General features: G+C 43.9%; 1 protein-coding gene across 1 annotated transcript in view; it reads right to left on the bottom strand.

Moving 5' to 3' along the window:
- suds3 (SDS3 homolog, SIN3A corepressor complex component) overlaps positions 1–15,740 on the bottom strand; it is an 80,523-nt gene that overhangs the window by 24,419 nt on the left and 40,364 nt on the right. Inside the window, exons 6-9 of the mRNA XM_041201888.1 lie at positions 12,984–13,140; positions 12,545–12,640; positions 9,640–9,701; positions 20–41 (exon numbers count right to left, since the gene is read on the bottom strand). Of these exons, the coding sequence (XP_041057822.1) occupies positions 20–41; positions 9,640–9,701; positions 12,545–12,640; positions 12,984–13,140 (337 nt within the window). The remainder of the gene's footprint in view (positions 1–19; positions 42–9,639; positions 9,702–12,544; positions 12,641–12,983; positions 13,141–15,740) is intronic.

Raw genomic sequence — 15,740 nt, 5'->3', positions numbered from 1 at the left:
TTATAAAAAGCATAACTACCTGGTCTTTTTGGAGATTTGAGCTGCAGGGAATGAAAAGAAAAAAAAAATTACTCGCCCTGAGAATCAAACTTTCTCAGACCTCTGTCACCGTTAACAATGAATAAACAAGTGGGCACATACATACAAAACTTATGTCATTGCTTCAGGCTGTTTCTCTTATTCATCAGTAATCGTTTACCATGGCTCAAACAAAATTGTTAACTAGTTAAAATATTTAAAATATCTTGCTGATTGAACCTTGTATTCAGGCAAAACTTCTTTCCTTCAAAAACAGCATGAGACTGGTGGAGGCTTCAGCTTGAGCGTGTGCGGCGGAGCCTTCACCTTAAGAGAACTAGGCCAGTCTGTGGGCTGACTGTGTTCTGAGAAAATATAGTGCAACATCACAGTGAAACAGATAAATGATTGGTTGGTGGGTATTTTTCTCAATTATCATTTATAAGCTTGTATCCACTGGAATTTAGAAGAGTAAGGGGCAACTTGATTGAAATGTTTAAGATCCTGAGGGGTCTTGACAGGGTGGATGTGGAGGAGGATGTTTCCTCTGGTGGGAAATCTAGAACTAGGGCTCACTGTTTAAAAATAGGGGGTCGCTCATTTAAGACAAAGATGAGGAGAAATTTTTTCTGAGGGTCCCGAGCCTTTGGAACTCTTCCTCAAAAGACAGTGGAAGTAGAGTCTTATTTAATATTTTAATTTTTAATATTTAAATATTTTTAAGGTAGAGCTAGATCGATTCTTGACTTACAAGGGGGTGAAAGGTTATCAGAGTAGGCAGGAATGTGGGGTTGAGATTTCAATCAGATCAGCCATGATCTTACTGAACGGCGGAGCAGATCAAGGGACCCAATGGCTAACTCCTGCTCCTAACTCGTATGAAACTCGGGTAATTAATGAGTAATTGTAATGTTTTACTAGTAAAAGTAAGGTTTACTAGCAATAATAAAGTTTATTAACAGTAGTGTTTATTATTTATAAATTAATTAAGGAAAATAATCATTAACACATAAGAAGGATAGCAGGGCTGGAGGTGCGTTGTGTCTGCATTATGTGGGGCTCGTGGACGCCAGTATGATCCACAGCAAACACATCTCCAGTAACTGTCTGCTTGAGGATCTTTGGCTCAGAGTTAATGAGCTTCAGACACTGCAGTGCATCAGGGAGGGGGAAAGTTACCTGGGCACTTTGTTCCAGAAGGAAATCACACCCCTCAAGTTAGGGTCTTCTAATATTGTCAGTGTTCAGGGGCACGGGGGTGTGACTGCGAGTGAGGCATGTAGAAGGCGGAAGAGATCAGTTCTTGCAATTGTCCAACAGGTTTGAGGTTCTTGCAGCTTGTATGGATGAGAGGGGAGGCTGCAAGATGGATGAGCGGTATAAAAACAGAAAATGTTGGAAAAGCTCAGCATGTCTGGCAGCATCTATAGAGACAGAAACAAAGATAATGGACGGAATTTTCTGTGCCCGCTGGTGGCAAGCATGATAGATGACATGAGCGGACAATATGGCACGATTTGTTTCATGATGGCAGTAAAGCAGGTCGCAATTGTCCACTCAGCCCAATGGCGGGCTGCGTTTCCTGCCATCGATCATCGGGAGCCTCATTATAATATATCAGCATGTCATTATCAGGCTATCCAACCAGGATCTTGCACCCCGACTGGATCACCCGTCACATCAGTGGGAAAGCACGCTAGCGTGTTTCACAACAGCACAGAGGGCACTTGGCGGCCTGCACTTTGGGTGAACTGGAGGTGAGTGAACAGCAACGTTCTGCAGAGCTCGCCTGTTACTTTGCAGGCTTCAGGGAACCGGTGGGGGGGGGGGGGTTAAGTGCCGCCTTCCCTCTAAGGCAACTTTTGAGGGTGAGGGGAGGTGGGTGCAACCCTGCCTCTGAGGTGACTTCTGAAGATGAGGTGAACGGGGGGGGGGATGCTGGGGGGCAGGTGCAACCTTGCAACTGAAGCAAGTTGTGGGGGGGGGGTGGTTTTGGACCAGTCTCCCCCAAGGTTCAAGCTAACAGGGCAGCCATGCAGCACACTAATCTCTGGCCATCCACGTGGTGGCCAGCACTCTCCAGGAAGTGTTATGGGGCCGTCACACTTAACCAGCACAGGTTCTTAGTACGCCCATGCTTATCTCTCTCTTACATCTTGCAGGAGTACAACATCAGGGTCATGGAGCCTGGTGAACTAGCTGCATGCCCGTTGGCCTACAGAGCACAAAGAAGACAGAAGAGAGGGCAACTGAGGCTCCTGGCTGCACAGAGGCAGGAGCAGCAACCTCAGAAAGAAGGGGCAGCTGGGGCTCCTGCACACGCCGCCCAAGAGCCACAGTGAGCCGCCGCAGGCCTAATGACACCGGGTCTAAAGACGCCACCTTTCATTCTTGCATATGACCGAGAACCAGTGTCAAATATCTACAGAACTGGTCGCTCACATCTGCCACTTACTGCAGGGTTTGGCACCACAGAGAAATGGAGAACATCCACTGCCAGTGGCTGAGAGAGTGATCATGTTGCTCAATTTCTATGTCAGTGGCTCCTTTCAGGGCTCCACAGGTGACCTCTGTAGGATCTCTCAAGCCTCCACCCACAAGTGCATCCATGAGGTATGGATGCCATCTTCATGAGGGCACACAACTTTGTGCATTTCACCCGGGACCAGGACAGCCAGGAAGCAAGAGTGTTTGGATTCACCCAGGTCTCGGGTTTCCCACAGGTGCAGGGCGCGATCGACTGCATGCACGTGGTACCAGATCTCCGTCACGACACACAGTGGATTACATCAACCGCAAGGGCTTCCATTCACTGAATGTGCAGCTGGTGTGCGACCACCAGCAACGTATCTTGCAGGTGTGCGCACGGGTTTCCAGGGAGTGCGCATGACACCTACATCCTCAGTTGGTCAAAGATCCCTCAAGTCTTCTTGGGTCCACAGAAGCTGCAGGGATGGCTCCTCAGGGACAAGGGCTACGTGCAGAGGCTGTGGCTGATGACACCCATGTGGCGGCCACAGACTGCAGCACATGGACACTATAATGAGGCTCATGCTGTAGCTCACAACTTAGTGGAGCAGACCATTGGAATGCTGAAGATGCAGTCTGGTGGAGTCCTGTACAAGGTCCGCTGAGGGTGTCAAACATTGTCATGGTCTGCTGCGCCCTTTACAACCTGGCACTCCAATGGGGCGATGAGCTGGCTGAGGAGATCGAGGGGTTGCATGTTCCCTCCGATGAGGACGACACCAACGGGGATGAGGCTGAGGAGCTCCTCAGAGGCAATGATGCCGGGATGAGGCCCTCACACCGGCTAGGCAAGGCAAGCGGAATCGGGAGGCCCTCACAGCTGCTAGATTTGTGGAGGATAATGACGACTTGCAGTGAAGTGACACCATAGTTCCTCAAATCACATTTGATTCCAGAACATTTGATTCCAGCCTGGCTTACGGAGGCACGAATGCCCTCTGTGAGAATGTTCTGTCATGGCAATGCGGTGGAATTCCTAATAGTCACTTGATTGCAGGAGGATGATGACATCATGCATTGAGCACACTCCATAAATCTTCACACAGCCTCTGAGAATGTCTGACTCCTGTCTGGCCAAGGGCAGCTCGCTTGTGCTCCATGATCAGGGTCATATCATAGAGATGCAACCATGAAACTTTAGAAGCATCTGATGCTTTGTTCGCCTTCAAGCACCTGAGCCCCTTCAGGAGTTGCAGCACAGCTTAAGTGGTCACTGATACTGAACAGATGGGGCCAGTCTCTCCTTCGAGGTTGAGAGCACATCGAGAGAATGGGAGGACTCTGTGGCGCCTACCCACTACATTCTGGCAGCAATAACCAGCACCGCTGAGGTGCAGGCATCAATAATGTCTCCAGGGAGTGTGAGGCCAGACCATCACTTTAGTCTGAAGGCTACACCGAGCACAGGGAAGAGGCCCTGGACTGAGACACCTGCCTTTATCTTGTGCAGAAAGATTTCACATCTGAGTGACAAGAGCAATCCTCATCAGAACAAGGAGCCGTAGGCAGGGAGACATTCTTGGGAGTTTACTGACAATAGTAAACAGTATGTACAAGTAATTTAAACCTCGTGCCCATGCAGTGCAACTAATTCTCCTTAACTGTCCTAATCCTGCTGCTACATCTTGGTGCTCCCCGGACATTCACAGCAGAGGTAGAGCAGCAGGCTGACTGCGGCATCCTGTCTGTGATGACTTCGGTGGGCGTCCTCTGGAGGGCCGAGAGTTGGAGGGCCCCGGCCTGCTTTCAGGGTCTTGCTGTGTGGCATCCTCCTTGGCCTGTGGAGCTAGAGCGGCTGAGGTCACAGGAAGAGGGGAGCCGGATGGACCGGACACTCACGGAGTCACATGGATTGATGGGCCCAGAGTGTACACTTGCAGATCCTCCTACCTGTGGGTGCCCAGGGGCCCCAGGCTAACTCCTTGAGGAGCAGGTTTGGGCATTCCGCCACCATTCTGTGATCTCTCTCTCTCTCATTGTGTGCCAGCATGTCCTGCATGTCTAAGCAGGACACCTGCCAAGCCAGATGATAAACGTGCCTGGCCTGTGCGGGTGGTGAGGACAATGACTATGAGTGTGAGTGAATGGTGATGTCCCTTGAACTGGCAGTGAGTGAGGGCCCTGTGGATGTGTGCTGGGTTTGAGATTGAGAGAGCTGAGAGTCATGAAAGAAGTGACGTACCCTGGTGGAACAGAGATCGTTCATCCTCTTGTGGCACTGGGTGGCTGCCCTCTTCTGAAGGGCATTGGCACTGACCACCGCCTCCCAAGCCAGAGAGTGTTCACATTGCTGCCCATCCTGTGGCCAGAGCGGGGGTACAGGACATCCCAGCAGGCCTCCATGGCATCCAGCAGTCGCTCAAGGGGCCCGTCATTAAACCGAAGGTTTGGTGGTGGGGGGGGGATTGGCTGCAGTCTTCTTGCTTTTGAGGGCCATGTCTCCCAGGCAGCAGTGGTGAGCTGGAAGCAATGAGCGCTGTGCTTGCGGCTGGCCTTTTGCATCATGGTGGGCGCCATGTTCAAAGAGAGGTGATGGCAGGTGGGCGAATAAGGAAACGGCGTGTTTCCCAGGGGTGCATAAATAGAGGCGGGCTCAGGATGATACAGTGTGAAAACCCACCATCGCCGGGTAGCATGCCGTTTTACCTGCCTGCTAGCGCATGTACTACAAATTTGGTAAAATCCCACCCAAAGTTTTGAGTCCAATATGGCTTCTTTGAAACTGGGAACTGAGTTCCAAAGATGCTGCCAGACCTGATAAGTTTCTTCCAGCATTTTGTTTTGAATTTCAGATCCCCTGCAAAAGCAGTATTTTGCTTTTATACTAAAGTGGATGGCGAACTGACCATGGATAATACAAAACTTGGAAGCATTGTAAACTGTGAGAAGGGCAGTGCAGAACTTCAAAAGACGTAGACAATTTGGTGCAGTGGGCAGATAGGTGGCAGATTAAGTTCAATGCGGAGAAGTGTGAGGTGATTCATTTTGGTAGCAAGAACATGAAGAGACAATATAAAACAAAGGGTTCACTCTAAAGGATGTGCAGGAGCAGAGGGACCTGGGTATATATGTGCATAAGTCATGATAGGTGGCAGGAGAGGTGGAAAGGGCAGCTAACAAAGCAAACAGTATTCTAAGCTTTATTAATTGCAGCAAAGAGTACAAGAGCAAGGGGGTTAAGGCTGAACTTGCACAGGACACAGGTTAGACATCGGCTAGAATACTGTGCAGACTTCTGGGCACCACACTTTAGGAAAGATGTGAACGCATTGGAGGGAGTGCAGAAGGGGTTTACAAAAATGGTTCCAGGGATGAGAAATTTTAGCTATGAAGATAGATTGGAGGAATTGGGACTGATCCCCTTAGAGAGAAGGCTAATAGGAGATTTGATGGAGGTGTTCAAAATAACGAGGGGGCTGGACAGAATAGATAGGGAGAAACTCCTTCCGCTCGTAAAAGCAACAAGAACAAGAGGACACAGGTTTAAAGTGGTCTGCAAAAGAAGCAAATGCGATGTAAGAAAAAAACCTTTTCACACAGCGAGATGTTCGGGTCTGGAATATACTGCCTGGAATTGTACTGGAAGCAGGGTCAGTCAAGGCATTCAAGAGGGCTATAGATGATTATTTAAGGAGAAACAATGTGCAGGCTTACAGGGAAAAGGCAGGAGAATGGCACTGAGTCATAATGAGGTAGAGTGCGCTTTAAATCAAATAGCGGAGGGAAGGGATCATGTGAAGGGAGATATGGTAAATTAAAGGGAAACAACAAGATAATAGGGCAGGGGGGCAATTTGGGGAATGACTGCCAGAGTGTGGCAGGGAGGCACAGAGCAAACAAACTGAAGAGTGCGCCAGTAGATAAGGCCAGATATTGCAAAAATGGTAAGGACAGAGTTAAAGGCTCTGTATCTGCATAACAAAATGGATGAATTGTTAGCCTGAAAGAAATAAATATGTTTGGCCAAAGAGCAATTACAAAGACATGGCTGAAATGTGGGCAAGGCTAGGGCCTGAATATTGAAGGGTATTTGACATTTTGGAATGATAGGAAGCGAGGAAAAGGTGGTGGGGTAGCTCTGTTAATTAAGGATGATTTAGCTCGAAAGAGCAAGATATAGAATCAGTTTGGGGAGAGATAAGAAATAGGAAAGGTAAGAGGTCACCTCATAGTAACTGAGCCTCTAGGCGACATCGAACATAACACGATAAAAGTTCACATTCACTTGGGAAGTGAAAAGTGTGGGTCAAAGACTAATAAAGGGTATTTAGGCAGAATTGGATAAAGTAAACTGGGAAACTAGCTCAAAAGGTAGGCTATTAGAGATGCAGTGGCAGGCTTTTAAAGAGACATTTTATAACATTCAACAAAGATTTATCCCAGCGAGAAAGAAAGACCTTTTGAGAAGAATGCATCATGCGTGGCCAAATAAGGAAGTTAAGGATAGTAACAAATTGAAAAAAACACTATGATTCTGCGGAAATTAGTGGTAGGTGAGAAGCTGGGACAAATTTTAACCAAAGAAAGACGAAAACAAAATAAAGAAGGAAAAATTAGAGTGAGAGAGAAAACCAGCTAGAAATACAAAAATAGATATTAACAGTTTCTACAATTATTTAAAAAGGAAAAGAGCAACTTAAGTGAGTGTTGGTCCTCTATAGAATGTGTCTGGGGACTTAATCATGGAAAAGGAGGAAATAGAGGAAGCACTGATCAGGTATTTGTGCCTGTCATCACTGTAGAAGACTTCAAAACTGTCCAAAGATATTTGAAAATCAACAGGTGAAAGCGAGGGAGTAACTTAAAACAAAAAATCACCATCACCAGGGAAAAAGTACTGGGAAAACTATCAGAACTAAAGTCTGACAAGCCCCTGGGCCTGTTGGCATGCATCCTAGGGTCTTAAAAGAAGTGGCTGCAGAGATGGTAGAGGCATTAGTTATAATCTGCCAAATTTCCTTAGATTCTGGTAGAGTCCCAGCCAATTGGAAAAAAGTGAATGTAACGCCTTTATTCAAGAAAAGAGGGAAGGAGAAAGCAGGAAACTAGAGGTCAGTTAGCCAAACATCTGTTACAGGAAAATTGCTATAATCCATTAGTAAGAAGGCTATGGTAGGACACTTAGAAAATCATAATGGGATCAGGCAGAATCAACATGGTTCTGTGAAAGGGAAATAGTGTTGAACTAATTTATCGGAGTTCTATGTGGAAGTAACAAGCTATGTTAGTAAAGGGGAACCTGTAGATGTGGTGTACTTGGATTTCCAAAAGGCATTGATAAGGTGGCACATCAAAGGTTGATACACAAAATAACAGCTCATGGTGTAAAGGGTAGCATATTAGCATGGATAGAGGATTGGTTGAGTAACAGGAAGCAGAAAGCAGGGATAAATGGATTGTTTTTAGGTTGGCAAGCTGTAACCATTGGAATGCCAGCACTGGGATCAGATTTGGGGCCTCAACCATTTAAAATCTATATCAATGACTTGGATGAAAGGACTGAATTGTATGGCAGCTAGATTTGCTGATGACACCAAGGCAGGAACGTAAATTGTCAAGAGGAAGTAAAGAGTCTACAAAGGAGTATAGGTAGGTTAAGTGAGTGAGCAAAAATTTGGTAGATGGAGTATAATTTGGGAAAATGTGAACTTGTCCACTTTAGCAGGAAGAACAGAAGAGATGGACAGAGACATCAGGACTCAGGTGGTACAGAGGGATCTGGGTGTCTTGGTCCATGAATCACAAAATGTTAGTATACAGGTATTGCAGGTGATAAGGAAGGCAAATGAAATGTTGTTTATTGCAAGCAGAATGGAATATACAAGTAGGGAAGTTCTATTGCAGCTGTACTGGGCATTGGTGAGACCACACCTGGAGTACTGTGTACCGGTTTGGTCTCCTTATTTGAAAAAGGGTATAATTGTATTATAAGCAGTCTAGAGAAAGTTTACTTGACTCATTTCAGGGATGACGGGCTTATCTTATAAAGAAAGGTTGAACAGGTTGGGCTATTGGAGTTTAGAAGAATGAGATGTGAAACACAAGACCCAGAGGGGACTTGATAGGGTGGACACTGGGAAGATGTTTCCACTTGTGGATGAAAATAGAACTAGGGACACAGTTTAAAAATAAGAGGTCTCCCTGTTAAGACAGAGATGAGGAGAAACGTTTTCTCTCAAAGGTCATTAGTCTGTGGAATTCTCTTCCCCAGAAAGCATTGGAGATTGTGTCATTGAATTTATTCAACACTGATTTGAATAGATTTTTGATAAACAAGAGTCAAAGGTAATGGGGGGGGGGGCGCAAACAGAAAAGTGGAATGAGAGACCACAATCAGGTCAGCCATGATCTTATTGAATGGCAGACAAGGCTTGATGGGCCGAATAGCCTACTCCTGCTCCTTAGTCCTATATTCCTATGTAGCTGCCAAAGTCCACTGACAGGCTAAAATGCTAAAAAAGCTATCCTTCTCATCCCAGCTTCCCAACTGCAATTTACCCTGCTAACAAAGGAAAGATTGCAGCTTTCAATGAGATAAATTCCTGCCAGCACTTTCAGCTGGCAATAAAACAACTGATTTTCCATTGGCTTTGGATCCTGCCTGCTTGCTGTCAAGTGGAGCATTGTTCAAACAAAGGGTCTGGGTAAGTCCTGATTCATACATTGAAAAGTAGTTTAAAAATAAAATCATGATCAACCAACAGTATAATGAGAATTGCGTGCACATTGACTACTAACTGATGCCTAGAACACTGGCCGTCTTCAATGGAAGAAGTTTATCAACGGAAGGTAAAAGGATCATCTTATACATGGGCCAGCTTGTATACAAGTATTCACAGCGGTAAGAATGGAACAAAGCATATTGTCAAGTTATTATAGTCTACAGGCAGTTCTTTCCAATATATTTTCTATTTTGTACAGTTTTACACGTTAATGTAATAGACTTAACTCTCTCCTTTCAGAGTTTACATTGACTCCACCAAGCAGCACATCAGTGCATAAGATGTCCCATGTACCTATCAACCTTCTAATACAAAAAAGTGAAACATAATAACTTAGTCTCTTTACTTCCAACATGCCCAAGGAAATCACCTTGTTAAGTGTTCGTAGATCCTCCATAATCTGTTCATCTGTTAACAAATAATTTAACTGCGGTATTGTTGGTTAAGGAGAACACAAAAAATGCTTCCTACGCCTTAGAAAAGAACAAATTTAAAAGACACTTTGTGACCCTTTGAAGTAATCCAACTTGTTTTGTCTTCTCTCTTGTGTGGGCATGCTCACCTCCGAATCATGGGTTTAAGCCACACAAGACTTAAGAACAACAATCTAGGTTGGCACTCCAGTGCAGTATTGAAGAAGAGCTGCACTGTCAAAGGTGCAGTCTTGTAGGTGAGGCATTAAATTGAGGTCCCGTCTGCTCTCTCAGGTGAACCTGAAAGATTCCAGGGCCTGATTTTGAAGAACAGGGGAGACGTCCCCACTGTCCTGGCCAACATTTATCCCTCAGTCAACATCACAAAAACAGATTATCTGGGGTGTACCATTTAGCTATACGTGGGTGTTTGTTTTGTGCAAATTGGCTGCCGAGCTCCCTAAATTTCAACGATGACTATACTTTAAAAAAAGTAGTAAAAACAGAAAATGCTGGAAAAACTCAGCAGGTCTGACAGCATCCGTGGAGAGAGAAAAACAGAGTTAAAGAGTCGAGTCCATATGACTTCCTCAGAGATAAAGAGAAGTAGAAATGAAATGAAATTTATACTGTTTGTGGGGGTGGAACATGTAAAGCAGAATAGAAGGTTAGAAATAGGTGGGAGCTAAGGAGAGATTGACAAAGATGTTATGGATACACGACAAAGGGAGCGTTAATGGTAGTGAAGACTAAAGAAGGTGCTGATAGTGGCATAAGGGTGAGAAAGCAGAATATGTTAATGGAAGAACAAGGGTCACTCCTCTTGAAAGGTCATATGGAACAAGTGACAAAAAAAGTACTTTAATGACAGTAAATACTTTGGGGTATCCAGTGGTCATGAAAGGCACTATATAAATCCAAGTCTGCCAGAGAGAGAGAGAGAGAGAGAGAGAGAGGGCAAGGGGGGGGGGGGGGGGGGGGGGGCGGAGGAGGTAGGGCGAGGGAGGGGGCAGAGAAGGCAGGGCGAGGGGGGGCGGAGGGAGAGGGCGAGGGGGGGCGGAGGGAGAGGGCGAGGGAGGGGCGGAGGGAGAGGGCGAGGGAGGGGGCGGAGGGAGAGGGCGAGGGAGGGGGCGGAGGGAGAGGGCGAGCGGGGGGCGGAGGGAGAGGGCGAGCGGGGGGCGGAGGGAGAGGGAGGGAGAGGGAGGGGGACGGAGGGAGAGGGAGGGGGACGGAGGCTAGAGTGAGTGATCTCCATTACAGTTCTCACTATGAAAGTCAGTTCAGGAAGTAGAAGTTACCTTCCCTATTCTGAAGTGACAACAGAAGAAAAGTAGGTGTTGAGTCTTCATATTTTCAAGTAGTAAGTTTTACTATCTAATAGATAGTGGAATGACAGGGCAACACCAACGCCTGGAGTGCATATCCTGTTCCATGCGCTAACTCCAGGACATTTCCTGTGTAGTCAGCTGCAGCAGCTTGAGCTCTGAGTTTCAGAGCTTGAGCAGCAACTTCCTTCAATGCAGCACACCTGCATAGCTGACAGCTTTGTGGATAGCACATTTATAGATGTGGCCACCCCACACCCTAAGAGTATGCAGGGAGAGGGGGAATGGGTGACCATCAAGCAGTCAAGAAGAAATAGATAGTGAAGGATCCCCTTGAGTGCACCTCACTCTCCAACCTGTGCTCAGTTCTGAATAGAGATGGAAGTGATGGTTCATCTGAAGAGCGTAGCTAGAGCCGAGCCCATGGCACCACAGCTGGCTCAACGGTATAGAGGGGCATGAAAATGACTGCAGAAGCAGTAGTGATCATAGATTCAATAGTTAGGGTAACAGACAGGAATTTCTGCACCCACGGTTGTGAATCCAGGATGGTATGTTGCCTTCCTGATACCAGGATCAAGGATGTCGCTGAATGACTGCAGAACACCCTGCAGGGAAAAGTGTGAACAGCAGGCGATCGTGGTCCACATCAAAGCCAACGACAAAAGGCAAAAGAGAGACGTGATCCTGCAGTCATAATTTAGGGAGCTGGGTAGGAAATTAGCAAGCAGGACCTCAAAAATAGTCATCTCCAGATTACTCCTGGTACCACATGCAAGTGAGTATTGAAATAGGAGGATAGAACAGATGAATGTGTGGCTGCAGCGATGATGCAGGAAGGAAGGCTTTAGATTCTTGAGCCATTGGGATCAGTTCTGGGGGAGATGGGGCCTGCACAGGCTGGACAGCTTGAACCTATACAGAGCCAGGACCAATTTCCTTATTACAATAGGAGACCACTGTGGGTGGGATTAATGCATCTAGAAGTTTATCCTAAAATTAATAGATTAAATCTCAGTTATTTCTATTTTCTATCACTTTATAAGTCATAATTTAAAAATTAATATAGACTATGATACAACAGAAAATGCATGATTGGGTATTTAAAAAAGTCTTAAACTTTTCAAATCTAGCTGTTGCAGTGGATTGACCCTTCCACAATCAGCAGAGCAACTATAGTTTAAATTCAATTATTTGCTTTTCATCCTAGAGGAAATCCAATAATAGCAAATATTTGCCAAACAATGAAGGTATTAAGTACCCAATACTGTATAAGAAAGTTTTTCAAAAGATGTAGAAAAATATAAAAATGAATATCTATGGCATTCTTTACCATTTTGATTTGTTTACTTTGATAAAAAATATATTATTTTAAATGAACAAGTTTCAAAAACTGAAACACTGAAGTTTTGAATTTTAGTAACACAACAAACACATTTGTAATAATCAAATATACCAAATAATCCTTAGTTTCACAACAGGCTAATGGTGATTGGACCATTCCAAAAAATTTATATTTAATTTAATAAAAGGATATCAGGTGCAGGTTTTCGTCTTTTGTCCGGAATTGGAACAGGATCATTAGGTCTCCTCCTCAACTTCCTGGTCATAATTGGCTTAACCTCCATAGAATCTGCAACAGTAAACAGAAGCATTGTGGTTGGTGTTGAGAGCTAACTACCAACTGAGGATAAATCTACAGCACAACACAATCCAATTTGCAAACTATATGATTTGCAAGTATTGCAACAAAATTCTTAATGCCTTATGAAGTATTTCATAAAACGCCATCCTATGCTGCACAATACAGGTAAGTTCTATGAAAAATAAAGGTAAATTTCCAGCCCACACCTTATTTTTAAAAGTTAATTGTTACTGGACATACACAATTCAATCTGTTCAAAATACAAAACAACTTGCTAACAAATCATTTTTCCTTGGAACATCGCAAAGATGTTACATTTTTCTGCTCACACCTCCAGTGAGTTCCATTGTTAGTCTCTCATTCTCAATCATCTTTTTCTTTTCTTCTAATTCAGCAATCAGATTCTCTTTCAACTCAATCTTTTTATCTTCAAATTCCTTCACTGCTGCCTTTTTCTCTTTAATATAATTTCTTTCCACTTGTTCTGTCTGGAACAAAGAAAAACAATATTGATGACTCACTGCAATGGCTTTATAAGAAAAAAATCAGCAAGGACAGAATCACAGTCAATCAAAACCTTTCCAGGTCTTTCTACAAGCTTTGTGCATGCAAATCAAGAGAAACAAAATATTTGGGCTATAAGTTCTCAAAATTTGATAGTTGATAAAAAGCACAAATCACAAAAATGAAGTGCATCGTAAAATTGTCAAGGTAGTACAAAAGAGGGGACAGCCAAGCAAAAGTGGAGCACTTTTAACTGAATGAACTTGAGATTATCGTTTTTTGAATAGTTTTATACCGGTGTCTTGTATCAAAAAGTGCACTGGTACTATAAAGGGCTAGCATATAATCTTGAGCAGCACAATAGTTGACATTAACACAAACATGTTAGAATTTGCAACTAAGCAATTTGAATTGCAGTGCATTGCAAAATGAAATGCAGCTACAGGTATTATTCAAGTGTGCCACAATACTTCAAACATGAAAAAAAACACAATTTACTGTACAATTAGCATATTTAGAAGTAGTGTAAAGGGCAAGGAGGGGCAAGAGTTCGTAGTGTGTGATCAGGAAAATTCTCAACAGCAGTGTGCTTCCAGTCCAACAAGAAAGGAGATACTGCTAGATCTGGTTCTTGGGAATGAGGTGGGCTTAGTGGATCAAGTCTCAGTAGGAGAACATTTAGGGGAGAGTGATCACTGAATCATAAGGTTTAGGTTGGCTATGGAAAATGGCAAAGAACAATGCAGAATAAGAATAATTAACTGGGGGAAAGCCAACTTCAATGGGGCAAGAAAGGATACTGTAACTGAACAATGGGCTGCCTTTAAATAACTGAATGTTCAAGTAGAGTCAAGGTATATTCCCACAAAGGGGAAAGGTCAGACAAACAATTCCAGAGCTTCCTGGGTAAAGAGAGGTAGAGCTTAGGAAGAAGAAAAAGTGTGCTTATGACAGTTAACAGGGGCATAATACAAATGCGAACGAGGCTGAATATAGAGTATGAAAAGAGACTGGCAGCTAACATAAGAGGAAATCCCAAAATCTTCTATAGGTACATAAACAGTAATAGGGCAGTACAAGGAGGAGTGGGGCTGAATAGGGATCAAAAACATTCACACATGTAGGCAAGGGTCAGAGCTGAGGTATTAAATGGGGAAGAAGATGCTCCACAGATCACAGTGAAAGAGGACGTAATTAACACACTGGAAGGATTTAAAATTGATAAGTATTGGATAGGCTGTCTGTACTTAAAGTTAATAAGGCACCCAGACCGGACAAGATACATCCAAGGATACTGAGGCAAGTGAAAGAGGAAATCGCTGAAGCACTGGCCATAATTTTCCAATCTTCCTGGAAAAGGGGTAGTGCCAAAGGACTGGAGAATTACAAATGCACACTCTTGTTCAAAAAAGGCTACTGCAGGCCAGTTAGTTTAACTTCAATGGTAGGGAACCTTCTAGAAACAAAATTCGGGACAAAATTAAGAGTCACTTTGGCAAGTACTGGTAATTTATGGAAAGCCAGCATGGATTTGTAATGGCAAAATTGTGTTCAACTATCTTGGAGTTTTTTGAAAGGTAGCAGAGAGGTTGATAGGAGTAATGCTATTGAGGTTATGTACATGGACTTCCAAAAGGCATTGATACAGTGTCACACAACAGACTTGTGAGCAAAATTACAGGTCATGGAATAAAAGGGACAGTAGCAACATTGGCTGAGTAACAGGAAAGAGATTTGTGGTTAATGGATATTTTTCAGACTGGACGAAGGTTTGTAGTCCAGGGGTCAATGTTGGGAGCCTTGCTCTTCCTGATATATATTAATGACTTAGACCTTCGTGTACAGGGCACATTTTCAAAATTTGCAGATGATATGAAACTCGGAAGCATTTTGAACTGTGAGGAGGATAGTGTGGAACTTCAAAGTGATGAGAGTATAATATTTTCATGATATTTTTCTGATTTATTGTGGAATAGGTTTATGGGGGTAAGTATAGTTGGGTCTGTGTGAGATTTAATTACATTTGGAGTAGACTGTAAGTTTGAAATCATCAAAAAGAAGCTAGGTGCTTGACATGCTAATGGGTAAACATGGATGCTGGCTTAGCTTGTAAGGTGTGAAGGGAATTTGCATTTTTAGATAAATGAAGGGATATCTGGGTTGCAAAGGGATCTTAGTCTGTTTACATCTAGCCAGATAAACAAGGCTAAGGAATGTGTTTTTTTTCCCCAAAGGTTACTGACAATATATATTGGCAACATGTAAGTTTTATATTATGAGGAAGATACAGTTTCAAAGACATATAGAACAACAGAATTTACATATTAAAAAGGGAGAAACATATATAAAGGAGAATGAAAGGCTGTGTGTCAGAATGCTATGTAAGGCCTAATGGGAGTGGGTGAAATAGTCCTAATGAAGCCTTCAGCATTTGTGCATAAGTCTGCTATCTAACGAAACCAAAGTTGGGGAAAAAGCCATTTGGAATTTCACTGTCCAGGGTATTGTGTTAACTTGCCAAATTTGTTTCAAATCTAAAATCTATTTTGGACCATTGCCTTAAAGGAAGTGTGACTAGAGTCAG

This window comes from Carcharodon carcharias, chromosome 13 (assembly GCF_017639515.1).
Source record: "Carcharodon carcharias isolate sCarCar2 chromosome 13, sCarCar2.pri, whole genome shotgun sequence".
Lineage (NCBI taxonomy): Eukaryota > Metazoa > Chordata > Chondrichthyes > Lamniformes > Lamnidae > Carcharodon > Carcharodon carcharias.
This window is presented reverse-complemented; position numbering and strand designations above follow the sequence as displayed.